Source organism: Numida meleagris, chromosome 10 (assembly GCF_002078875.1).
Source record: "Numida meleagris isolate 19003 breed g44 Domestic line chromosome 10, NumMel1.0, whole genome shotgun sequence".
In the NCBI taxonomy this organism is placed as follows: domain Eukaryota; kingdom Metazoa; phylum Chordata; class Aves; order Galliformes; family Numididae; genus Numida; species Numida meleagris.
In genome coordinates, this window is record NC_034418.1 from 7,066,547 (window position 1) to 7,094,450 (window position 27,904).

At 35.9% G+C, this 27,904-nt stretch overlaps 1 protein-coding gene across 6 annotated transcripts in view; it reads right to left on the bottom strand.

The window, feature by feature from the left end:
- Window positions 1–27,904, bottom strand: part of PHKB (phosphorylase kinase regulatory subunit beta) — a 69,265-nt gene that overhangs the window by 38,249 nt on the left and 3,112 nt on the right. For all 6 annotated transcript variants that reach the window (XM_021408301.1, XM_021408299.1, XM_021408295.1 and 3 more), the window contains 7 exons: window positions 22,876–22,965; window positions 21,872–22,010; window positions 18,217–18,316; window positions 15,186–15,293; window positions 13,316–13,396; window positions 7,239–7,354; window positions 2,525–2,588 (listed from right to left, as the gene is read on the bottom strand). In XM_021408301.1, the coding sequence (XP_021263976.1) occupies window positions 2,525–2,588; window positions 7,239–7,354; window positions 13,316–13,396; window positions 15,186–15,293; window positions 18,217–18,316; window positions 21,872–22,010; window positions 22,876–22,965 (698 nt within the window). The remainder of the gene's footprint in view (window positions 1–2,524; window positions 2,589–7,238; window positions 7,355–13,315; window positions 13,397–15,185; window positions 15,294–18,216; window positions 18,317–21,871; window positions 22,011–22,875; window positions 22,966–27,904) is intronic.

Below are 27,904 nucleotides of genomic sequence, written 5' to 3' on the forward strand. Positions count from 1 at the left end.
ATTCACCTGAGGTATCACTTTGGAAAAGGACTTCTGTAGCAAATAAAAATGATTTGCTTTTTGGTTGCTGTGTTGCACTTCATTACTCTTGAGCACAAGCTCACTTCTCAGAAAAATTTGGCAAAAGGTATGTGAAGAACAAAAATATTCATCTTCATATAGGATGGTACAACCTAAATAAAACATGCATTCAAAGACTATTTTCTAGATTTTCTTATAGGAATTTTAAAAGAAGCAATCTATCTCCAAGCCTTTGTTTTTAATCAAATTTCAATAAGTAAAATTACCTCCAATTTTAATCAGTTGGCATGCATTTAAGGAGTCCCTTTTAGCCACCTTACAACACAATTATATGAAACTAAGCTGATACACCAGTGTATGATACATGAGCCTATTTTACACAGAAGAACATATGTGTAAGATGATTAGTTCTTTATATGTTCCATTTTCATTGAAAACAGAGTGAAAAATGCATGCACTGTCTCTAATATGTTCTCAAGCTATTCCTCTAAGCAGTGCCCACTTTTGACAGTGCTAGCAGAAGGAGGGGGAGGACGGGAGTAAGAGCATTTTTGCCATAACGGTGACCAAAATCTGGACTGTTAACTCAGTCTTACTTATGGAAATTCATGGATTTCTATCAAAAAATAACTATGTAAAGAAGCAAGTCAGAACCTTCATTTTCTGAAGTGATGTAAGCTAAAAGACAATCAGTTCGCAGTGCCTCCTAAATATAAAAAATCATGCCCACTTTAACAGTTCTTCCATATCAACCATTTAGGATAATATAATGATTTCAGGATATAGCTACAGTAAATGCACAATTAAGAGTAATTAAAGAATTCCTGTGCCAGAGCAATACATATTAACTGCTTCATGCAGATTTATAAATATTGTTTCAGATATACGCAATAGATTGGGAATAAATTTTAAAAGTTTAGCATGGAATATAAAAGTGAAATAATGAGAAACTAAACAAAGAGACAATCTGTTACATTAAAAATTATCAATGTGTAAATAAATCTTTTGCTGACAAAGCAGTTAGGCTTCCACCCTGATTGTATTCTTAAAACTCTTGCTTTTTATGAAGTAGCATAGATTCTAGTATAATGAAGACAAAAATGAATAGCGTAACAAAAACATGAACTCCTCTTTACATTACAGTATATAAAATTCAGAGCACATTAAAAGCCAATTCTTTGTTCTTTATTTTACCTAGCACCTAAAAATTACAGCAAGGGATGAATTAGAATTATATGAACATAAAGTAAGCAGTGCTTTGCTACATTAAAAAAAGTATTACAACTTCTTACAGAAATACTTTGTTTTTATTTATTGCTTCTATAATTCTGGTATTTGGGGAGAGAAAAAAAAAGAAGGAACTTCATGTCTTCTCTGAATACAACCACAAATGCACAGGGAGACTTTCCCTATCCTGAGATACTCAGACACACAACATACATGGACGTATGAAAGGACGGCTACAGTAACATGCATTTCCATTTATTAGTTTCCACAGCATGAGTGGAAAAATGTGCATGGAAAGGCTGAGCAGACTGTTGTTCCCAGTGATGATTTATGCAGGTTGTACTACTGTAGATGCAGATGCAAACAAGTCCCTCCTGAGGGGCTCAGCAGGATTTCTCAAAGCTATTGGAACACAGCTGGAGCTAAGCACAAAGGCAGACTGCTGCAGACTGAAGGTCAAAATGGTTTCTGCTTATGCAAAATATCTTTGAAATAAATTTGCAGAGCATTTAAACTGGTTTTGCTTCAGCAATTTATTCATCCATTTCAGAATTTAGTAAAATATCATTGAAGAAAAACAAGCAGCCACATTTACTGGTGCTTGAAATTGTTAGGAAGGTAAAAGTTGCAGATAAACGTTTCTTCTGAAATACTGACAATGTATATATCACATCTGATCACTACTTAAGATCCTTATTAGCTCCCAGTTCTTAACGCATAAAATCTGCTTTTAGGATGTAAGCCAAAAGTAGACCAAATAGCTAGGTCTTCCTGGAACAGCGTATTTGTGTATGTACAAAGGGCACTGTTCTCCACTTATAAGCAAAAAGACATGATGATTTCCTGACAAGAATAATCTGAACAGAACAAGTCTATTGTACAACACTGTGATACATAACCAAAAACAAAAACCAACACCACAACACATGCACGGACATCTAAAAGAACTGTAACAGGTGCCAAAGTGTATAAGCATCAGAAATCCTCATTTAGGTGGATGGCTTGTTTTATGCCACAGGAGAAGACAAAAGGGCCTGAAAATAGTAGGTACTACAGCTTTATATCAACAGATGATTTAAAACAAAACATTTTTCATCGCAGGCATTAGAATAGCTCTAAAAACTCCCAGTCAAAACAGGTTTATTTGTGTATTTATTTATTTCTGTCACTAAGCTATAAGAAAGTACTTTTTGACGACTACAAGAAAGTTTTTTTTTTTTTTACAGATTTTCAAGAAAAAATAAAAGTTAAAAATGAGTAAAGACATTTTTATTACCTGATTTCCAAAGAGATTGAAACCATTAATCGCTTCCAAAGCCGCTTTTGCCAACCCCACAGAGCTGAGGAGAAATAAACAAACAAATAGATAAACAGAACCACACCAAGCTATGCATATTGTCATTCAAGTCCAGGCTAATTTAATATCTGTCTGACAGTTTTCCCAGCTATAATCTTTTCTTGATTTAAATTGTGTGCTTAATCTCTCTTTTAATAAACTGATGATGAAGAAAGGCTAGGGTTATTTCGTGGCTTTTTTAAAAAAAGTACTTTTCAGCATTTTCCTTTACCTTCAAATGTCAGAAACCATCTGGAAAAAGCACTTCTGCTCTCACCTTGCTAGTGGACATCTGGCATTATGTATTTAAGGTCTTGTTAACAGTGTACTAACAGAACATTTACTTCAGCACAATTTTCAACTCAGGTCTCAAGCATTAAGCTTGTAATATTTAAAACAGCTTTTCAATATAACTCATTGATCTGGATTCATAAAAAGAGGAATTGGTGATTTTAAATGTACGATGTTGAAATCTCCTTTTTTCTTTTCCTTTTCAAATGACATTTCTAATACCAAAAGTCAGATATTTTCAGAATAGGGGAAAAAAATCTACCAGAAGAAGGTATAGAAGTAACAGTTGTTCAACAGCAACCACCACTGGTATTCTGAAAAAGTAAAACAACTTTCTGCAAAATATATGATACTCATGAAAAGTTGCAAGAAAATATGGGTTCCTTCATTGAAATGATTTCTATTTAATGTATGGTCATCGTTTCACAGTAAGAATAATACTCACTACTTTCTATCTGTACTTACTCAAAGCCCATGAAGATTTCAGTACTCTCACAAATATTACTTTCAAATATAAAAAGAAAACACGCGTCTCAATCACTTTCTTTTCCCCCACCATGTAATACTTCTTCAAGTAAAAATGCTATATCAAGCATTCCCTTCACCATATACATCCTAGTTCAGTACAAAATCTCACTTAAAGAACCATACAATAACCAAAACCAATTCAAGTAAATTTTGGCCTTATTTAGACAAGTGTCAAAACTTCAAAAGATGGAGATTCCACTCTGAGTATCCTGCTTCACCATCCTCCAACTGGAACGAATTTTTCCCCATGTTCATCTTGAACCTGCCAAGGAGCAACCTGTAGCCCTTACTCCATATTCCATTCCCTGTACAGAACTTTGTACTACCTCTGGCCAAATTCTCAGAATTCTGCAGGCTCCTCAAATTGGGCCTGTCAGCTCCCTATCAGTTTAGTCTTGACTACAGGGTACTTCCTCTCCTTTTATCTTTTAGAATCTTACAATCTATAATTCTTACATCTTTTATAATGATATTGAATAATACCAGCTGCACTGATGATCCTGCTGGTCTGGTTACTAGCAGCCATCAACTAAATATCATTTATAACTACTGCTTCAGATAGTCCAGCTCTTAACAGTATGTCCATCCATCCACTCATCCCTTTTCACACTTTTCAAAAGAAAACAGGGAGAAAATATCAACAGTCTTACACTTATCATACACTAAAACTATGCACATACATTCCTGTTCTCCACAAAACCAGTTTTTTCACGAAAGAAGGGGACGAGGTTTGACTAACCATGACTTGTGATTAGTATATCAAGAATTCCTGATCGCTTTTGAGCACAGAGGTTTTTAAACAGGTTTCAAGAGAAAAAGATCACTCCACAATCTTTTTCAGGGACTAAGGTAAGGCTTCTATCCTGAGTTCTGTCTTTTCTAGGGTTGAGCGTGACATTAGTCTTTTTTCAGCTGTCAGGGCCTCCCGCAGATATTTTGATTTGTCATGCGTTATCAAGAAGAACTTTGTAATCATAGCCTGCATTTGACCCAGACCCACATTTGGAGTGGAAGAAGCTGAAACTAACCTGAAGAAATTATACTTTCAGTTTGCTAACAGCATTAGTAAATTCACTTAAACATCATTCGTAATTCCCTGTAACTTGAGTTATGCTCTCAGTAAAATACTTGAGGATAAGCTCTAGGGATCTAGAGTAACCTACTCCAGGGGAACCTACTTTAGCAGGAGGGTTGGACTAGATGATCTCCAGAGGACCCTTCCAACCCCTATGAAACACTAAAACTTGCATAGTCTTAGCAACTGCTAATGAAAATGCATCTTACAGCAAAATCTTCAAAGAACCTTACACAGCTTTAATCCTCCTCCCACTCACAATCTCCTGCTTCCATCCAACAGCTTTGCAGTTGATCAGGAACATCAAGCACTACAAGAAATGTTACAAAAAAAAAAACACAAAAGCACAGAACACAAGGAATAACAACACTATAGCAACTCTACAGCAAAATAACTCCTGCACTAGAGAGATGAGCAAGAACATGGCTCTACAGTTTTTTGTATTTGGAATGTGAGGATATGGCACTTTGGTAACTTCATTATTCCCACAGTACACATGGGAGATGTCAAAGATGTTTTGCAGATGCCTGGAGAGTTGCTTGATCAAATGGTTACAGGACAAATTAATTTTTCAAAAGTCCAGCCATGTGGGAAGGGGACCACACTATAATAAAGCTGTTAAAAATCTTGCCTCTGAACCAGTAAAAGACGTCAGTTTACGTATATCTTGAGGACTTGGGTTCACAGAGCGCTTTGCTATTTATCATTTATTAGAAGTGTTTTGAAATGTATTTAGATATAACATCAAGACTGTGTAAAGACATAAAACATGTACATCTTTTGACACATGCCACAGTTTGAAGTCATTATTCATGGGCTTTGTATTATATCTTCTTTAAAAAGAAAGCCACTTTCAATTAAATATGAGAATTAACTTCTAATTCTGAATGCAAACAGAGGCTGTGTGTAGACTTGCAGTGTGAGCTCCTGAGTCTGGAAGTCAAACATTCATAATACTGAAACCGGAGTGATTTGTTCTCAGCCCATAACCACTGAAGAAACATAAACATCATGCAATACTAGCCTTGATATGTTCTCATCACCTCTTGAATTATGTTTTTAGAGATCGTTTAGGTGGATACACCACAGCAGTAGCACAAAGAAAGCATAAAGAATATTATAGCCAGGGCTTTCCTCCACAATACCTAATTACGTCTTTTTATACATACTAATCTTCCATATTTTTATGATTGAATTTTCTTTATTGAATTGAAGAAAATTGTCTGTTGGTTTCCTACAGTAAGGCAGAGTATGAAGACGCACACAAGGAATTACAAATAGGGGCTATATCTATTTCTGATGATCAAACTCTACTTCTTAAAAAGAAAATCTCTGTACTTCCTTTCGTGCCAGCTCAGTGATCTGTTAGATTGGCCTATCAATCTCATAAAGCTTCTCCCTTAGAAAAACTGACCTATAAATGCCAGTCTAGATTAAGACAAAACTAGATGCCCATTTCCATCTGGTTAAAGGATGTTCCTCCAGTTTTCCCCTCAAGGAAGTTCACATATCGAATAACTAGAATGCTGCAAACAGTACAATATGTAGGAGTTTCAGAGTTCCTTTTGCTAATTTATACGAGATGAGATGTGGAAGGAGGTACATGATTCTCCAGATGAACATTCCTGTAGTCTGATATTTGACAATTTAACAAACACAAAAGGGGTAAAAAACAAACAAACAAAAAAACCAAAAAAAAAAAACAACCAACAAACAAATAAAAGAAATTACGTAATAATATCTTGGAGCATTCAGTTCTCATACTGCTACTAAAGCTTTATAAAATTCCTGAAAAAACATACCCAAATTAATTGTTTTGTTGCAGTGGCATCACTGTACCTGTAGTTTAAAAATGTATGCCTGTATGTGAACTAATAAAAATTACTTAGAAATGGGGAACATAGATTTATTTGGCAACACCTTCAAAGACTGGAAAAGGATGTGTTTTGTTTATTTTCAATCCCATGATAATTACAACGATATTTTTGAAATCTTAGGATATTTAAGTTAGAGTCACTTTTATAACTGATAGAAGCTCAGAAGTCAAAAAGTCAAGAAAACAATATTCATGCTGGGAAAAGCAATTTGTCAGATTTGATTCTTTGAGATGCACAGTATATGGGCAATTCCTCTGGAGTCAAGTGGATCATTCGAATATTAAAATGTTAATATTAAAACATTAAGAACATTCTTGTTGTTATATGGGACAGGGTAAGGATACAGTTACTTCTACAGTCTGAAGAACCTTCTTTTTCAGGGATCTGTGCACTAAGCTATACTTCACAGCGTACAGTGTCTTTCTCCCAACATGGCAGAGATGAGAAAATCTCAACTCATGATTCAATACATACTTAAATCAGCATATTCCTAAACACTTCTGGGAATTTGATCTACTGCACGTGGCTCGAGTGTCTGAACTGTTCTGTACATAATTTTCAGAATGATATACATGCAGCTGCACATAATTGTTGTAATTTAAATACTCAAACAGCTAAGCATCTATGTGATTACTTCAGTATGCACATGATGATGAGATTATACTTCACATTTTTCCAAAATACATCTTGGTCTCTAGAGAACATTAATTTAGTCACTTTTCATGAACCTTTACCTTCACATCATATATATTTTCTGAAAAAGTTCCAACAGTTGTTTTGTGTTGTTTGCTATTTTTATTATTTTTTAACTTACCACATCAATTCTTTTTATTCATATCACATTTACTTCTTTCACCTGAAAGCACTACATCCTCTCGCTTACCTTGAATGTAGCTCTGGGCAGCCATTGTTGTATTTGCTTCCTCTTTCCCAGACACCAAAGTCGGGTACTCGATAGGCTCTTTCCACACAGAACACAAGATTTTGAATGAAGGAAACCTATGAGAAAGAAAGAAAAAATGACCGAAGGAAAATTAAAGCATATTTTCTTTTGTTCATTTTGTCAAAAAGACAGATTTGCTTTTCCCCAGCCATCATAATCGTGACTTCTACCCAAAATTCTTTTCAGAGTTTGATGTTCCCAAGTTCAGATATTCTCTGTTAAAATGGGTTTCAGTCACTAAATATTAAAATCTGTCCCAGATTTGGTGGCAATGTGATTTATGTGGAAGTCCCTACACAGCCAGGGACAAAAATGATTTATATTCAAGACACATATTTGAAGAGCTCCAAGAAGGTGGCATTTTGATCTTCTAAATCAGATTTATCCTAAAAATAACTTCAGAGAGCAAGATAAATTAAATCCTACAAAATGAGGGCACAGAAATCTTGATGCTGCTCCTTAATTCATATGATACGCCAAAAGTTCTACTAAATTAGCTGTAGATAATAATATATATTTATGCAAATTCAAACACACTCCTTTAATAACAAAAATAAAACCGGAACCAATTTATTCTAATTAAAATCTCCTCCTGGATCAACATGTTTCAACTGAATATTCAAGTTATGCAACTATAGCTGGGGACTCATTTAAGCAGACACTTTTTCCTCATTTATACTGTTAAAAGAGACAGACATTTGAGTTGTAGAAACACTGAAGTGTTGAATGGAACTAGTTCCCAGTTTCAAGTAACTTGCATGTCTGTTTTGTCTTTTTCACTACATTTTTCTTTAAATCTTAAAATGTTACTATTTCATACACACTCTTTACGCTAATACCAATCCCCCAGTGACATATAACATTCCATCCTTTTTTGCCTCTCTATATATCATGTCACGGCTAACGTTTCACAATGGGATGCTCATATGCAATTATCTATACACTAGTCTTCTCATAGCTACTACTTTCAAGGAAACAGACTATCCCAGTCTTAATATATGCCCAGTACTGTTCTTTCCTATAATTTAGCATTTGGTTGTATTAAATGACCTTTGTTTGAATTAAGCTAGAATGCTCAGTGATTCAGTGTGGGGCTTCTCCTATTAGTGTCATTACGAGAAATTCAGATGCATTAGCTAAGTGAAGAAGCGAAAAGCATCACTATAAAACTTTGCTGATGACTTTCTACCAGTGATACTGCTCAGAACTTCAGAGAAAAATGGTCAGTTACAGACATTTTATGAGACTAACTTGGAGTTTCCAAATGGCAGATTTACAGAAAAGGAAGCAGCAGGTAAATAGAGTTTCCAAATAAAACCTGCACAGAACAATCATTCTTATCATGGATATGTAAATATTATAACCAAGTCAGTGCTAAAACACTTACAGAAGTTATGGATTGCATATTAAGTTTATTTATCCATAACTCAAGCATGTGGAGAGCAAGGTGTAATAAAGAATATGAATGAAGCATGGAAGAATGCAAATACTGCTACTCTTTTTTATACATAGGTGTTTCAATCAAGTTCATTCACTTGCACAATCATATGCTGTTCTCTTTGCTATGGATGCAAAGATGAGAGTAAATTAATTTTTCAACTACAGACAGATGCAACTAGAGGATAACTCACTGATAGTTGCAGTGCCTGACAGCAAGCAGCCTAGTATACAATGATTTCCTCCTAAGCAAAGAGTTCTGTATACAAACACATCCATGCAGACAGCCTGCCAAACATCAACCATCTGTCAGCACCTTCCACTGTGCTAAGCACTGGCTCAAAACACACTCTAGGAAAAGAAAGAGACTAACTACATCATGCAATTCACAGCAGGGAGCACACACACAAAAAACCCATTTGAACACAGATTTCAAAGTAAAAGCACATGCACTATTTAATCTACAAAAGACACTATGGCAATCCATGAAATCTTAAGTGTTCTTTTAAATACCAAAGTAAGCGAAGAGCAAGTGCTCAAAGAAAAACATTTTTATAAAGCAATGCTGAAGTACACTGACTACTGCTCCTTGAAATTACTGGTTAGGAACAATTGACAGGGATGTACAATGCCCAGTGCAGTCCTCTTCCATACCACTGCTACCCTCTTCATCAGTCTTGAAAATGACAGGATTAAACAATTAAGAAAACAGCAGAGTGCTCTAAGGCTTGGTCCATTCCATCCTGTTGTGTCCTCAGGACCTACTTTAAATATTATGTTGAAAAACAGCATAACCCAAGTAGGCAAAAACATACATACTAATTCCTAGAAAAGAACCTCAGCTATAAATAACAAGAGAAATAGCAGAGAGGAATCTGATGAGGTTCAACAAGGGCAAGTTCAGAGTCCTACATCTTGGGAGGAGTAACCACGTGCATCAGCACAGGTTAGGGGCTGACCTGTTGGAAAGGAGCTCTGTGGAGAAGGGCCTGGGTGTCCTGGTGGATAACAGGGCGACTATGAGCCAGCAGTGTGACCTTGTAGCTAAGAAGGCCAATGATCTCCTGGGGTGCATTAAAAACAGCACGGCCAGCAGATCAAGGCAGGTGATCCTCCTTCTCTACTCTGCCCCGGTGAGGCCGCATCTGGAGTACTGTGCCCAGTGCTGGGCTCCTTCGCTCAGGGAAGAATGGGAACTTCTGGAGAGCATCCAGCGGACGGACACAAAGATGACTGGGGCCTGGAGCATCTCGCTTATGAGGAAAGGCTGAGACTCCAGACTTCTCAGCCTGGAGAAAAGAAGACTGAGGGGGGGGATCTTATCTATGCTTATAAATATCTAATGGGTGAGCGTCAACACGATGGGGCCAGGCTATTTTTGGTGGTGCCCACAGACAAGACAAGAGGCAATGGAAACAAACTGGAACACAGGAAGTTCCATACAAACACGAGAATAAAATTCCCTACTTTGAGGGTGACAGAGCATTGGAACAGGCTGCCAAGAGAGGTTGTGGAGTCTCCTTCTCTGGAGATATTCAGAACCCACCTGGACACCTTCCTGCTCAACTTGCTGGAGGGAACCTACTTTAGCAGGGGGTTGGACAAGATGACCTCCAGTGGTCCCTTCCAACCCTTACAATTCTGTGATTCCATTTCTTCTTTAAACAGTTCTGAAGACTTCTACTAATAAAGTAAGTTGGTAAACAGCAGTAAACTCTAGAACCATTAAAAATTACGATGTCTCTAGTGTAATTTGGGCTGAAACTTGGAGGTAGTTCTTACTCTACTGGACCATTAACTCAGACCAACAGGTAGCACCTTTTATTCTCCTGGTCAGCAGCAAGTAGATGTAAAAGCCACTACTACTTAACTCAAGCAACAGAAAAATATTTTGATCTTGTCCTATCTACTGGTGAGTCCAAATTCTCCAAATGTGAGGAATCATATGCAGCATAACAGTTCCTTCATGATCAAGGTTTTTAGCTTTTCAACACTTATTTGGTAGTATTTGATTGTTTCAAATCTACAAACTTTTCCTTCATTTCTAGTATTTTCAGTAATCACTTACTGTTGTCCATCATTATACTGATCACTGCCTACTACTCTGCCAACATCTGTTTATGCACGTATTTTATGAAACAGCGATGCACTGTTTACATAAAGCTGCTATTTCACTGACAAGTGGAAAGTCATCCATTACATTCATGCAGCGCACCAGCAAAATAGTATTCATTCAGAAAAATAAGGAAAAAAAAAATGAAGGTGTTTTTTTATGTTCAATAAAGAACTTGAAAATCTAGAAGATCATTTATAATTTTTATCCACACGAAGATTTTCATGCACTAGATCTGACAGTGAACTTCCTATTCCATGTTGATTATTTTCAAAGAGCTCAATGGTGGAACATCGGATTCTACAAGTTCAACCTTTCAAAGACAACATCACTTTTCTAATAAAGTATTTCAAACATTTCAGAGGGCTGCAGCACCTATCCTGTGAAAAAAGTCTGAGGTAGCTGGGCTTGATCAGTCTGGAGAAGAGAAGGCTCCATGGAGACCTCACTGAAGCCGTCCAGTACTTGAATGGAGCTTATGAACAGGAGGGAGACCAACTTTTTCCACTGTCTGATAGTGATAGGACAAGAGTGAATGGTTTTAAACTTAAAGAAGGGAGACTGAGAACAGATACTAAGTGGATTTATTTATTTATTTATTTTTACTCAGAGGGTGTTGAGGCACTGGAACAGACTGCCCAGAGAAGCTGTGGGTGCTCCATCCCTGGAGGCATTCAAAGCAAGTTTTGATGAGGCCCTGGGCAGTCTGATTTGGTGAGTGGCAACCCTGCCCACAGTACTGGGTTGGAAGTAGATTAAGGTCTTTTCCAACCCAAATCATTCTATGATTCTGTGAAAAATACCTTACTTGTGTATTTGCTTTTCTAGCTGTTGGACTTCGACATTGCTGGAGTCATGCATTCTCTGAAAGAGCATGTAGGATAAAATGTCTACAGAAGATTAACGATCAGAAATCATCCTAAATTCTTCCCTGCAAATTTTACAATTGCTTCAAAGTTAAACTCAGCAATCTTATCTTTCTTTCATAAAACTGAGTCTTCCAATTTATCATGGAACTCTGACTTTCAAAGTGACAGGCATGCTGAAGACATATGTAAAATAATTTATGAGTGGCAATAAATATAATTACTATTCTTATACATCACCATTGCCCAAGAAGAATTAACTAAGGTTTTTTCATTATTATTTTTTTTTTCCAACAAACAAACAAGCCAAAAAGGGACAAACTTGCTGTTTAAGTGATTTTTTTTACGTTATAAAATGAAGGTATCTGCAATAGTTGTAAAAACTTATTTCAATTTTGGAAAAAGAAGCATAAAAGGAAGACATTTCCTTTTCAAACATTAAAAATACATACACCAAAGAACTATTCAGTCAGGCAGCCTAAGGCTGAACTGGTACTATATCACAACTGTAATTTCTACAGGTAACATCATAGAAGAGATTTTTTTTTAATGCTGGAAGCAGTGCATTCTGAGGACTTTGATAGCTATAGTTTTATGCATTCATGAATTAAAAGTCATGGATTTTCTTCTTCTGGGCTTCTTTTGATGCATCTTTATAGTACACAGATTACTAGGGTAGTGTTCCAATGAAACACTGACATCCTGACATTAAAGTGAAGAATATCCACTAAAGGAGACACCAGACAAGGTACTTTCTTTCTGAAGATTTTGTAATTAAATGAAAACATCTGGAAGACAATATAATTTAACTGTCAAGCTAAGTAAATATGTAACTATATACATCTGCCTCCTCATAGTCATAAAAGCAATTGAGAAAAAATAACGCAGACAAATCATATGATCTAAGCGGTCATGAGAAAGGAGACAAGTTGCATCTCCTAGTTTTTCATTATCTAAAGAAAAATCATTTATGAGTATTTATGTTATAGAAATATAAAGCAAATCTGCTATCACCAGAGAAATCTTTATTCTTTTAAACATTGCTACATTTAATGTTTTTAAGGCAAAACAGCAGCAACTGTTCAGCAGTCCAGGTTAAGTTTAAATATATCCACATTAATTAAAAAAAAAATTCCATTGTTTCCATTCCTGTCTCAACACCAAGCCTCATTTTAGAGGACATCAGGTTGTCCTGATATGACTTGTCTTCAACAAGGCCACGTTGACTATCATTATCTTATTTTCAGAATAGTTAAACTTAAAAACAGTTTCTTACCATGATATAAAGCCATCCATTTAAGATACAGCAAAACTTTGTTATAACAAGAAACTTACTGTCCTAGCAGATCTTTTCAATGTCAACCATGAACCTTTCAGAAATATCAGGGAACTAGACAAGTTTTCAGTGTCATGCTACGTTGACTCATTGTCTATCCATCTCTTTGTTAGCTATTCATTTATTTCACTATCCATCCATTCCATTTATCTTTAATGAGGACCAATAAAAACAGAAAATATCTACAGTATATTTTCAGAACAACTACTTCAGAGTTGGCGATGACAAGTTAAAGCATGCTTTAACATCAGAAATCATTTTGTACCTCATCTGTGTTGTAGATAATCTGCAGTCCCGAAGAGATCATCTCAACCAAGTAGAGGAGAAATAATGACACAGCATTTATCTGAAGTAATTAAAGACAGAATGGAAACAATAATTAAGTTTACCGCAGTCAAATAAACAAACAACCTAAATGTGAACTTACTAATAAAGATGGTACTGGCACAACACAGAATTAGTCCTCTTGATTTATTTTAAATTGTAAAAATAAAATACTTTTTGCTAAGGAATACTGCTTTGACTGATGGCAGTCGTATCAGTCACAAGCTGCTCACATTTACATATATGACAATTCACCAAAAGGCAAACTGCATATCAAATAGTACACAGTACATCTAAAAAGCAGATCACTTTATCTATTACTGGACCTTTAGCATTATCACCTGACAGAAGTATAATTAAACATTCACACTATGATTACCTTTATGGAAAACTTCTATTTTGTTGCAATACATGACACTATTAACAATAATCACCTTCAGTAGCTGTATTGGACAAGCATTATAATGTTAGTTTACCACGAATCAAAGTAAGAGTCTATCAATTAATCAAAGTAAGACTGCTTTTGTTACACAGAACTATAGCAAAATTGAGAATCTGTAAAACTTCAGTAGAGAAAGCAAGCTTATCACAGTACCTTACTTCAATGAGAAGTAAAACACAACTTCAGTAAATGAAATTTTGATAAACTATCTACAGTATAAATTGGACTCTCATCATAAATCTACCAGATTAAGAATAAAGTTCAGATTCTATAAATTTCAAAAGATTTAAAGACCACTGACTTCAATTTCTTAATACAATCTGAGAAGCATCAAGTACAGCAACACTGACCGGCCAGCTACTTAGAATACTCCTTTCTTCCCCACAGTTACCCTCTAACTGCTAGCTAACTAACTGATGACAGAAGGGAATGTGCATTCATGTTTACGAAAAGTGATGATTTGTCAAGAAAAACTGAGACTTAGAACTATTATACAATGCTTCCCAGACCCCAAAATTGTTTCCTCCTATAGATAAAAAATATGCCAGATATGTCCAAAATGCCAACTTAGGATAACTCCCAAATTCATTTCACTCAGAACTTAGTTTTCTGAATCCAATACATTTACTGTACAAATATTTCAGTGATGTTGGCACCATGAAATTGAATAATTATCAACCTACTGTCATTTGGAAATAATTTCAGTAGCGATTTCTGACTTAAAAGAGTACATAGAGTTATGGGAACACAAAAGGACACAGTCAAGAATGCAAAAAGGGGTCTGAAGGTGAGAAGAAAGAGTAAATCAATGCTTCAGAAAATGAAAGACAATTACACAACCAATAGAGCAGTTATATAATGAATCTGAGTAGGACTCATTGTGCAAAACAGTAAGCAACAAATCTGTAACTAGACAAAGCAGTTGATGGTGTCCATTAAATTTTTGCTATGAATGAAAATTGCTCAGACTTACTGAAAATTAAGCTGGGAATGTTATTAAAAACTACGAATTCAGTGCAAAATTGCACTAAATCTTTCATTTCACTGACTATTACAAATATTTTAATACCAGGACTATTTACTGACAGTTGTCAGTTGGCCTCCAAAAGCAGCAGCATTAAAAGGAAACAACCATTCACCTCCAAAACTCCCACAGGTTTCACTACCGTCTGACCAAAATATACCACTGAATTTATTTGAAAACAGCCTGTCCTTTTCATGAAAAGATGCTGAAAGAATTTCAGTGTTATGATGCTTAACACACCTAACTCAAATGTAAACAAATTCTTGACACTCCATCATGAAAGAACGGAGACAATAACATTATAAAAGTCATCCACTTTCATTTACACGTGTGCATACGCTTTACCTGAAGGTGACCGTATTCATTATGGGAGAAGACCTCATCTCCAGTATGTGCATTGAAAACAGAATGAAGACATCCAGAGGGTTTGGGGTCTTGCTTAAACTGCTGAACCTAAAAGTGAATTAAGACCATAAACATGAAAACAAAGTCACTGATTTCTGCCTGTTTGACAATGGAAATTCACTACATAACTCCCGTGTTTCAAAATTTCCTTACGTGAGCATTAAGCTAAGTGAAAATTAGAAACTACGATCCCAAAATTTATCAGAAACTACATTATACATGAAGTACACATATAGCTCAAGAATAAAAAATATTCAATCCATTTTTCTAATTTATTTTGTTCCTACAGGAAAAAAATATCATATAGGAAGCTACTGATGCTCATTCATCTTCACCTCCTGGCGAAATACCTCACTGTACTGAAGCTGAAACTTTAGCAGAAAACATTATGAAGTATTTCATGTCTACTTTGAAGTCACAGAACTGAAATGTGTTCAGAGAATTCTGTCCCATAAGCTCCCAGACGATTCATCACCACTCCTTAGACATTGTACCATTCATTCCACGCTCTCTCATATATGGGGCAACTCCCCTTCCTCACCTGCCTTTCTTAAAATGTATCCATCCATCACAGCACGTAGTTATGCGAGCTATCCCACCATGCCTCTGTGCTTCCACTGAGATCAGAACCCAAGAGCTGCACACACACTTCTCACTCCTCCTGTTTGTTCCCCATGGTGCAGTGAATGGGCACTTCTCAGAGACATCCAAGCACATTTATTTCCCATTAAGGGCATGAGAGCTTTCTCCTCTGTAATGCTGTCCCATAGGTACCTCCTTATTCACATGCATATACTTGGAGCCATTCCACTCGAACTGATTGCTACCTGCCTTCTGTTTACAGCACTCTAGGCCCTTTGCTTTCCTACCACCACTGACCACTTCTTCATTTGATTGTACTGAACTTTCTCTCTCCCTCATCACTCCTGGTATAAAGCTCTTCTTGCTGGAGTGCAAGAGTCTAAAACTTACACTGGGAATAAAATTATCATTTTTATGAATCTTAATCCATACAATTGAATAATTCTTGTTGCATCATTTGATGAGATTAAGTCTTTTAAACTAACAATAAATTATAAATATATAAATTCCTTTGGTGTACGTATGGTGAGATGCTTAGAGAAACTGGAAGACACTGCTGATAGCTTAAAAAGAAGACAAAGCTCACAGAGAAGAAAAATAGTACCCCAGATCATAACAACCTTTTTTCCTCATGGGCACTAGCACTGGACCACAGAGTTAGCCATTAGGATATTAATTTATCTACTGCATTCCTTTTCTAATACAACAGATTAGCAATAAAGGAGTGAAATAAGAACTACAATGGTCTTAAAGTAGTTTTGCCTTCAATCTGGAATGTCAGAGAGTAAGAAGACAAGTAAGGCAGAGAAAAAAAATCTTCCCAAAGAGAATGAAAGTAATAAAAGAAGATCCTTCTCTTTACTTCCTCAAGGTATGCTATGCAGCAGTTCTTTAATTACTCTTAACCAGCACTGACAGTAGCTAGATCCTGTTTCATGACATTTTCCACTCTGATCTGACCTTTATGGAATATAAATAAAATACCTCTCCACCAGAAAAAAAAATACATAGCATATAGCAGAGGGCCCAGTAGAAAGAGAATAAATGATATTGTGTGGAGTTATCGTGTCTAGTCAGGGAACACATTCAACATGTTTTAGCTTGTAACTCACGTTCATTAGCAATAAAGTACAACATCTGCAATTTCTGTTACAAGTAGTATAACCTATAAGGTCTAGTCACACCTCACCATTTGGGTATACGTAGTTCATAATATTAAAAACTATCATCTCTTGGTATGAGGTCAGCACATATAAAGCCCCTCAGACAAAAGCAAATTTGAATTATGTCAGGTAATTGAGACTGCTTATTACTACGCAGCAGGAGAGGGAACATTTTACAGTAATCAGAGTGAAAAACGACAACCACTACGTCAACAGTTTGACAGCTGTGTTAATTTAATACTTATTAATCATAAATGCACTTATCCTCAAAACAAACTACTCCATGTAAAAGAGAAAAGTAACAGCTTGAATGTAACAAGATCAATTTAGGTCAAGATTACTTAATGATCTGAGACTACAAGGAAAACGGAAAAAAGATGTCAGCATAAACACCACTGGCAATACGGCTGATTTCTTGCTATTACTATTAATGCTGACACATGCCTACAGATTTTACATTCCAGTTTGTGTACTTACAAGCAATGTGAACTTCACAGTAATGTGAAAATGATTTTTAATAACAGTTCAAACTCAGTGACATGAAACTTAAAATAATCACATAGAATACATACATTTAATTACCTGTACAATTACTGCTAACCACTACGCAAAACTAATCCACTACATCTAAAATTTGATGAGGAGAAGCCTTGTATGCTGACAAGAGGATTACAGGCTGAAAACATACATATAGCATAAACAAATTACCTTGTTTCCTCATTCATTTCAGATTACTGCCCTTCTGAATTTACAGCATTACATGAAATAAGACGGCTGAAGAAAGCAGCCCAAATAATCCTAATGATCATGTACATACGGAAAAAAATGTAATAGCCAACTTAACAGTCCAAAGAAACTCTCTAACCTTAGCTAAATGAAATTCTGTATCTTTCCACTCAAGCACTAAAAAGGCATCAAAAAAAAAAAACCAATAAAAATCCCACACTATGAATGGCCTAATGTTTAAATGGGATAAATAACTACAAAATGAACCCACAGAAGTTTCAAATATGCCTTGCTCTTCAGTCCCTTTGCAAAATTCTTGTTTCTTTTGTACCTTAGAACAATGCAAACCTGGCAAAAATGAAACAGCTGTTCTTCACTGGACCACACACTAATATTACATTCTGCTTTTGAATTTTATCTATATTTGGGAGTTAGCTTTTACAGCTTAATTAATCCCTTAGAATTAAGTGAGTGTTTCTGCCCACGCTACAGTATTTTACCTTATCGGCCTGACGCATGTAGCAGTAGAGAATTCCTCTCATACACTTTATAGCAGAATGCTCCAGTTCATGAGTTCTTCCCTTGTCATCATCAATACGCCTGGTTAAGAGAGATAACTCATAAGACAAATTGGAAATGCATTAAGAAAATAAAAGACACATTAGTGCTTTGGAATATTAAAGACTTAATTAACACTGTATAGCGCCTGCACCCATATCAACGTACTTACAGCCCTACCCATCCTTTTTGTCATTAAAAACAAATCTGTATTTTTAAGTTATGTTGCAACTTACACAAACATTCCTAGTTCAAAAGGTACAAAGGAAAAAAAATAAATCCTTGAAGCTATTATAACATTTCAAGCTACTGCACTGTGTTCTTTGAGAAACCCAAAACATGACAGTAATTTCTCTTTAATTCTGCAACACATCTGCCATTCATAACTAAGCATTTTACTTAGGTTGTTAAACTACAGCTATGTACACAAGATCTGAAAGTTAACTACACAAATGTCCAGAAATGTGGCAAGACACCTTGGTTATTTGATACCATGAAATAAAACAATACTCACAGTTGTGACATTACTAAAGATATACCAGAAACAACGTCAAATCTCAAATTACTTTAACAAGAAATGTGCTGTGGGTAAACAAGCCTGATGATTGCATTCACTGGTTAGTCTTTCCCAGTTCTTGACTTTTGACTGAGTCTTTCAGGGTGAAAATTACATTTTCTCACATACCTATACTTAAGACAACACTTCTCTGATACAAATACGCGAAGTACCGTAATTTGCACACTGAGATTTCTTTGTCCATTTTATGCACAGGAAGCATATCCTTTCCCACCATAAGTAACACAACAGTAGCCAATGCTGAAGTTTGCTACATATGCCTATGAAAATTTGCAAGCTAGTGGTAACTTCAAAAACCACACACATCCAAGAATCACGCTACTTAAATGATAATCCTAGATATCAAAGAGGTACTTGCTTTCAATTAAAAGTTCAAATCAGAGGGTATGGGGAAACAACGAATAAAAACATAACACAAAATGAACAGGCCAAAGGTTTTTTTGAGCAGTAGGATTTATTCTCTATATTACTATAAATCCAAAGAGCAGTAGAAAGCATAAAAGGCTCCAAAGTCTCCACGTAACAACTTACATTTTTCTTCTTTTATTCACAACAGCAGCATTTGTTTTCTTAACACGTTCTTAGGAATTTAGCTTTTATTGAACACCAGCTGTAGCATGAGTCGAGCACAGAGATTTTGATCTGGTACTTCATGCAGAATACCATGTAAGCCTTGTGTCTTGGCCCATTTTGGATTTTAGCCATATAATTAATTTCAGTCATCCACTTTTGCCCATCAAAGGAAATACACTGTGCAGCAGTGAAGCCCAGGGCCTTGTTCCAAGCATAAGTGGAAGTAAAATAAATGACTTGTCTTGCCACTTTTACCTTCCTTCAAACTGCAACATGTATTATTTATTATCTTCTCTGATTCTACAAATTGGGAACTGAAGACTGAATAACTGAGGTAATGTTATGCCATGTTTTTTCCCATAACGCCTTTACAGCTGCTGGAAATTCAGAACAACCACCTCTGCCCCTTTTATTCTTCCTTCTAAAATTTTCCTGATTTTTCCATTCACAGGTGCTTTTACTTCACCCAAAGAAAGAAAATTAAAAGAAAGATGCAAAGATTTCAATATAATAGAAATGAATAACAATTACACATTCTGATTATTATTCAGAAGGCCTCGTTCGTGGCCTTTTCAGAAGTAAACACAGACTAGAACTTACAAAGAACATCTACATCTTCTGTTTCAAAAAGCATTATTCTGAAACAGCATTTCCTAGAATACAATTTTTAATAATTGTTTTTTCACATTAATGTCTTAGGTATAGAATCTAAAGTAATAAATGGAGACAAAAAAAAACTCAAAACCTTTTTTCCTGCTAAGTAGATCAGGTTTACTACAACAGTAGCTGCTCATACTATTGCTGGCACTACTTCAGCAAAATGTACCAGAATTTTGTCAAAGAACATGGTTATTACCTCACCATTAGATAGTGACTAAAAGAGAAAAAAAAATGAGGAAATTATTCAATATTTGCACACTATCATCTTTGTAAAAAACCACTACATCTGAGCTCTTCATCACCTCTACCTATATATGCTTGGGTGGCTGAGGAAGCAAGGTTAGAGACAACGAATACTTTCTTAACATTCAGGTAGGACTGGTGATACACTTCTCCCATTAAGACAATCATACCATTCATTTCCGGAACTTTTCAATAAGTAACTGCAATGTTAGTTGTGAAGGCCCTTGTATTTGACTATGCCTTCATTCCCTCATATCCTGCACCTTCACAATAAATGTAACAGGTTATCCTTATGATTTACATATTGTCACGTAACATTTTATCAAGAATCGCTTGAGTCGGAAGGGACTTACAAAAGTCATCTAGTCCAACTCCCTTGCAATGAACAAGGACATCTACAGCTTGATCAGGTGCTAAGAGGCCCATCCAGCCTGACCTTGAATGTCTCCAAGGACGGGGTATCTACCATATCTCTGGGCAACCTGTGTCAGTGCTTCACCACTCCTACTGCAAAAAACTTCTTCCATATGTCCAATCTAAATCTCCCCTCTTTTAGTTAGAAACATTTATTGAACAAATTATTGATGACTGTAAACATAACCATAGGAAAAGAAATAGCATCACACACTAATAACAAGGTACACGAATTCTTACAGTAAGTTAACCTGAAAAAAATTAGAAAATGAATCTAGAACGATAATTGCAATAATTATAGCAGAATACTAATGCAAGTAAAGCCAAATCAGTATCTCTTGATGGTCTGATTGAGTATGTAAGAAAGGATGAAGGCAAGAAGGTATCTTCATTCACAGACGATGAAGGTGCAACTGTTCAAATGAAGTCTTGATGAGAATTAAGGTAAAAAAAAGAACAATTTTTAAAAAAAACAATTAACTTTATACATCTGAATTGCACCTTGTATTTGATGTATATGAGAGAAAATACTTAAGCTGGACGCTCAAACATTAAAATCCACAAAAAAGCATTATTTCCACTTATTTTAAACTATTTATATTTTAATGACATTGACAGCCATTATACGGAAAGTATTTAATTCTCCAGCAATGAATTATAAAAAAAATTTACGGTAGAGTTACCATTGAGGCTGAAGAATACACTAGTCACAAAAACCGCACCATACTGAAGATACACCACATCCTCTCTTTTGTTATAGTATTACTATTCTAGGGAAAACAACAGTTTTCTTCAAAACAAAAAGACTCAAGTGGAGTTCTAATTATACAAACTGGAAAGCAATGCTCACATAATTATGTTCGCTTGTTTTGATGACTTCATAAGATTCTGGTTGTGGTTTCAAATTTGATAGTCCACATCCCTGGAGGTGCTCAAGGCCAGGTTGGATGGGGCCCTGAGCAGCCTGACCTAGTGGGTGGCAACCTATTCATGGCAGGAGAGTTGGAATTGGGTGGGCTTTAAAGGTCCCTTCCAACGCAAGCCATTCTACGATAATATTTTAAAACATTCCCAGTGTACTGCACAACCAAACGTAATATGGCAGAGATGTTAACTTAGAAGTTATTCACCTGTAAGCAAGGGCTAATGCCCAGGAGCATGCAGCACAGTAAAGATTGTCATGTACTTTCGCCTTTTGGTTATCTCCATATGTCTTTGTAGGAAACAGACCTGTGGTTGGGCTTTGATGAAGCAGCAGTGTAGACTTAACTGGGATAAACGAGAAAGAAATAATAGTATTAACAACATACGTTTCTTCCAGTTTCTGCACAGGAGTAAATCAAGATGCAATTAAGTTACCGCAAGCACGGTATAAAAAGTTCAGGAGAGACAGACGCAAAAACCTTTTCTATGCTGGTTGAACAGTCAGATTATCATTATTTTTTTTAACAAAATAATAATAATAATCTAATAATCTATGACTATTCCTATGGCAAAACCCACTCTGTACAGAATCTCCAACAAAATTCACTCTCTGACTAGCACCACAATAATAAGCTACCATTTTATCGCTGTTGCATCCAAAAGAATTCTAAATTCAGTCTTACAGCTAGGACTGAATTTTTTGTTTTCAACAAGAAGCATCATTCTGTCCTACCAGTTTTGCTCCTTTCAAACTCCAAGAAGAAACTTAGGAAATTAACCCCAGGAGGAATAAAGTAGAAATGGTATTTAGCATGTAAATATCTATTCTAATTCATACCTGGGTTAGCTGAAGCACTAAAAAATATGAGCAGATTACCTTTACCCCCTCCTCATCTGAGACTATCAGGCACAACTCAAATTTATTTTACTGTTTGCCAAATGCAGATAATAATTTTGAACACTATTTACAAGTCATGATTTTTCAAGTAACGTATGGAAAAAAAAAGTATTATACTACCATGGGAAACTAACAAGAACTTGTAATGACAGAACTCTTTGCTTTTCAGAAAACAGAAATCCTTATATTAAAGTAACATCTGCAATTTCTAATAAAGATTATAACAGTAAGTAGCTTAACTGTAAATACTTTCGTAAGTTGCAGTAAAAATTTGTCATGGTAGGAATAATTCTTAATCAATTTTTTACTTACCAATTCTGTAGTAATGATCTAATTTATCCCACAGACTTTCCCCCTCAGGTTTTGGGAGGTTAATACTTTTAAGCGGCTCATAAATAGAACCTAAGAAAAAGAAAAAAAAAGATAAAAATTAGTTACATCACTTCTACTACTACTAAACTGCAATATGATTTTTCATGTTAATTATGCAAATGCCAAATTCATTTCATTTCAATTCAAACAAAAAAAAATCATTTCTTTAATTTCAGAGAACCTAAGATTTCTGTCTACATTCTTCCTTCAGTACCTGTCCACACAAACACCATCACCACGTGGATCTCCAGTGCCTCCTAGATATTTAACTGGAGCAAATACTACACAAATATATAGTTTAATTATTAGAGACAGCCTGTTAAGTGTCAAGAGTTTCCTAAGAACCTTAATTTCTTAGATCTCTCCTTTGCAGTGTCTCATACATCGACTGCTCCCCATTTGTACCTGAAAACTTAGCAGAAAGATAAATTTCTTAAAAATCACTGAGGTAAACCACTTCCAGTTTCTGAAGTTAAGAGTGACACATTCTTCCATAAATCACTGTGGCTTTATTCAGTGTTCTAGATGGCAAGAACCCCCACAGAGTGATTTGTAACAGGAATAATGATGATTTCTCCTTTCCGGACTGCACACTGCCTTTCTGAAAAGCTCACAGAAAGGAATTGCCTAGGAAGCCCAGGCAGCCAAGCAGCTCTGGCAGGGTGCAGTAGAGTATTCCTACTCACATTGCTTCTTTTGCACTCCCAGCACATATCCAAGTGCTTGACAAAGAGAATGCCCAGATACAGGACTCTCAAATCAATTCAAATGAATGTGCAGAATGGCGACGGAAGCTTTATTAATCCAATCCTGCGGTGGGGAAATTGGGGAATGTTTCTTAGTTCTCTGGTGCCCATTAGCAATCATTTTTGCTTTCCAATAGCAGCAGTTAAAAAAATTCCTTTTCTCCCACCAGAAAACATCACCTCTACTTGAGCAGAATCCCATGTGTCTGTTGCACTGGGTTCTCTGGTAATGCCTAACCACACAGTGGAGCTTCCACTGCCACCCTGCCCTTCCTCGTTGGGAGAGAGAAGTTGCTAGGAATGTGTGCAGATGGGAAAGGGCCTGAGGGGGAAGCACAGAAGACTCACTTGTTTAGTTGCCTAAAATAAGTTAAAAGACATGAAGTTGATCTTTAATTAAAAAAAAAAAAAAAGAAAAACAGTCAAACAAAAAAACCTTATATCACAGTTCTCATATTGTCTGTTTAAAAATCAACATTCTGAACCCAATCTTTTTTTTCAAGGCAATATTAATTTTTTTCTACTTTATTCTGCCTAGGAATTCCTGTGCTTCAGAAGATTCATGACCTATACTGTTATTCTAATTCAGTTGTGGAGCAAAAGCACACTATGGTAACCTGCAGTAACAGTAATCTTACAAGGTGACACAGTCGAAGGAGGACAGAATCTGCACAGGAAAAATCTTTAGGCACACACTTCTTTGCATATAAAGTAGCAAGTTTGAGCAATATTTACTCACTCGATTTTCAAAGGCAAAAAAAGATTCTTACTCTTAGACTTGTGAACTCTGCACAGACACCTATGGCACTGCACTCTATGCATGAAGCAGGTTCAGAATGCCTGTTTCCTGCAGACCACTAAGCCCAGCACTGCGCCCTGTGAGTATTCACAGGCACACACATACACAAACACACAAGATTTAAAAACACTGCTGTAATTTACATACTTACCAGACAATCTGTGACCATCTGTGGCCAACAGAAAAACAAAAAGTTATCATGAACAAAAAGCATATGCTTGGCTTCTATTTCATAGAATGAAGACTTCAACTTCAGGCAAAAAGAAGACTGAACATAATAAAATGCACAAAAATGTTAAAGCATCAGAACCTACAAACTATATGCTTTCACATATTTCAAACTTTACCAGCAGAAATAAATGAAACAGTCTATTCCATTGATGAAACAAAAAGATAAAAGATGAAGTGAATCAAAGATCAAGAAAATAGGCAAAATGTTTATTATTCTAAAAGGACACATACGATAAATTGTTTAAAGGAACACTCAAAATTGAGTTCTTCCATACACTCTTCTTAAATATCTATCATAGAATCATAAAAGTTGGAAAAGAGCACTAAGATCATCTAGTCCAACCATCAGCCCATCACCACCATGCCCACTAACCATGTCCCTCAGTGCCACATCTACTCTTTTCTTGAACACCTCCTGGGAAACACAGGCCATGTTCTGTTTGCATGACCAGAGCACTGTGCTAAATTATGCCTCGTTAATACCACAGTCAAATCAAAAGCAACAAACAGGCAGAAACAATGAGAAGCTTGGTGCCTGGGGTGGTTTTATAGTGAGACCATCACCCACAGGAAGCTATTAGCAAGTATTTTTAGGACAGGTGAAAAAAAGTCTGTCTTACTCTTCTCCAGAACCTGACAGTTTGTTTCAGCAAGACATGAACATACTGCACAAAGCTATTTCCAATTACATATTTAATATAGGTTTTAAGACTGGAAGAAAACACGACAGCAAGACGTCAAGATTCTATAGCACTGAAACTGAATGACATATGCAATCAAGGCTCAGCACTGAAACTGAAAGAATGACACATGCAACTGAGTTCTCAGTTTGCACGTAGCATTCAGAACAAACAGTACGATGACATTAATTTCAATGGTTATTTTTCATAAATATTTCATTTCACTGTAACCATACATTGCGAATTTCGTTCAAGGTAAATAAGTGGCATGAAGGAATATGAAAAGTATTCTGTTGATTTAATACAAATATCAACCCTATACAAGATTTGAATAGAGTACATGGTAGACGGGATTTTCTTCCCACAAAGAATGAAGTATGCCTACTGTTTCCCTAAATCAGAAGCAGATGGCTGCAGGTCAGTAACTACTTAAAAATGACAAAGAAACTTAACAGACAGGAAATTAGTGCTGCTTCCTGCATAAAGATTCTAAATGGCTGTTAAGAGAACACTCAAAATCCTTAGCCCAACTCCTGTTCCCTCTTTTTCTTCAGATATTGTACTGACTAAATACACTATATCCATTATTGGATTGGAAAATGGGAAAATAAATCCTCCTCCATTTCACAAGTAGTTCCACAAGTAGTTTCACAGTAGTATTAATTGCTCTTCAGGGAAGAGCTATGAACTGGCTATATATTTAGATTGAAAAGATATAACCAACATTTCAAAACCCTCTTCCTAAATTCTTATTTTGAGAAGTTTCAAACACCCACACGCCACTGGGCCTGGTCTATGGTTAAAAATTTGCCTGTTTTAAGATAGATTGATCATTCAAATTTTACAACGTACATAATTAAACCAAACAAGCAACAAACACCCCGAGGTTTAACCCAAGCGAATGGAAGCAACGTGACAAGAATTTTGTTTATCAACAAATCATTTACTTCAATATTCTTCTTCCCCTAAAGTTTCCTGTTATGTCTCCTGAGCTGAAGGTACTAAAGCGAAATGCTAGAAATAGTATTTTAATAGTTATCCATCAGGAAATACATCTGCTTTAAAGCTCGAATTCATGGAGCTGAGCAAGGCAAGATATGAAAATAATTTTCAGAAGCAAGAAATTAGTTTATCTTCCACTAGAAGGAAAATTTATTTCTCATATTTACGTATCTGAAGTGAATGACTCCACAAACTTAACATGTAGCAACTGTAGTGTCGGTGCTCTTATTTTTCTAAATCAGCTCATACGGGAGCAAACTAGGAGCTGACCCTCCTCTGAACAAGAAACTGGAGCAGCAGAACTCCTGGCATCCCTTCCAAACTGAGCAGTTCTGCAACTCAGTGAAAATACCATAAGAAATTCCTAGAGGTAAAAAACTAAAAAGAACTTAGAAAAAATGGTATTAAGGTGTAAAGGTACCCCTGTGCCTGAACAAACATTAGAAGTAAACACAAGAGACGAAGCATTATCGAGACTGAGTGATAACAGCACAGGTGCAAATGAGTAAAACCTCATTTAATTTGAATGTTTTAAAGTGTCAAAAAAACTCCTCAATTATCATCAAGGAAAATCATGTGTTCGACAGCATAGTTAACTGTGAAGAATTCAAAATAATTTAGAAATTTTCATTGAAAAAGAAAAATACATATATGTTTTTTCTCTCTTTCCTAATTATCTGAAGTGCTCTTTTTTTTTGTCCATTATAACTAATGGAAAACACTGATTTGAGAATTTTCAACACAAAAAAGCTACTGAAGACCAGAAATAAAACACTGCCTGCCACACCAGCTCACAGGAGCTTCGCATAACCAAAATGCCACCATCTGCCATACAAGCCTTGTAAAAGCTACAGGCAAGGTGAGAAGGCATTCTGGATATTCAAGGCAATCACCATCATTTCTCAGCCTGAGAACTCAAAGCATTACCTCTTAAAACTATTGAAATCATTTATCTTGCATCTTAACTAGCAACGGAAACATGAAATAGCAACAAGATAATTAGGAAAGAGCTTTTCTTCTTATTATTATTACAATAAGAAGACTCCACATCTCTTCGTGTTGAAAGAGGAACTGCCATGGACAGGACAGGGCAGTTCAAGTGGCAAACGACAGCTGAAATCCTCTTATCTCGTAACTCTCAATTATACTTGTACCACTAATGTGTTTCAGCACAGACAAAACAAGAGTCCTCTAGAGGGTTTTCCCAGATGAGCTACTTCACATACAGTGACACATTTGTTCTTGTCAAACCCTTTTCAAAATATATTAAGGTAAAAATGGTAATAGTCTCAATATTTTCATGCACATGAGCTTGTACCTAAAGAGAAGCTGCGCCATGGGGCTTTATTTTGCTGGCACTTAACTTCCAAAAGTCAAGCTTTAGAACCATGACCGACTTGGAGGAAATTGTACTCCTTTCCTCTAAACAAGTCCTGTTGCTTTTCTTGTAAGAAATTAAACCTTCACATCTTTATTAGCACACTTTCCACATAACCATCATCTTAAAAATA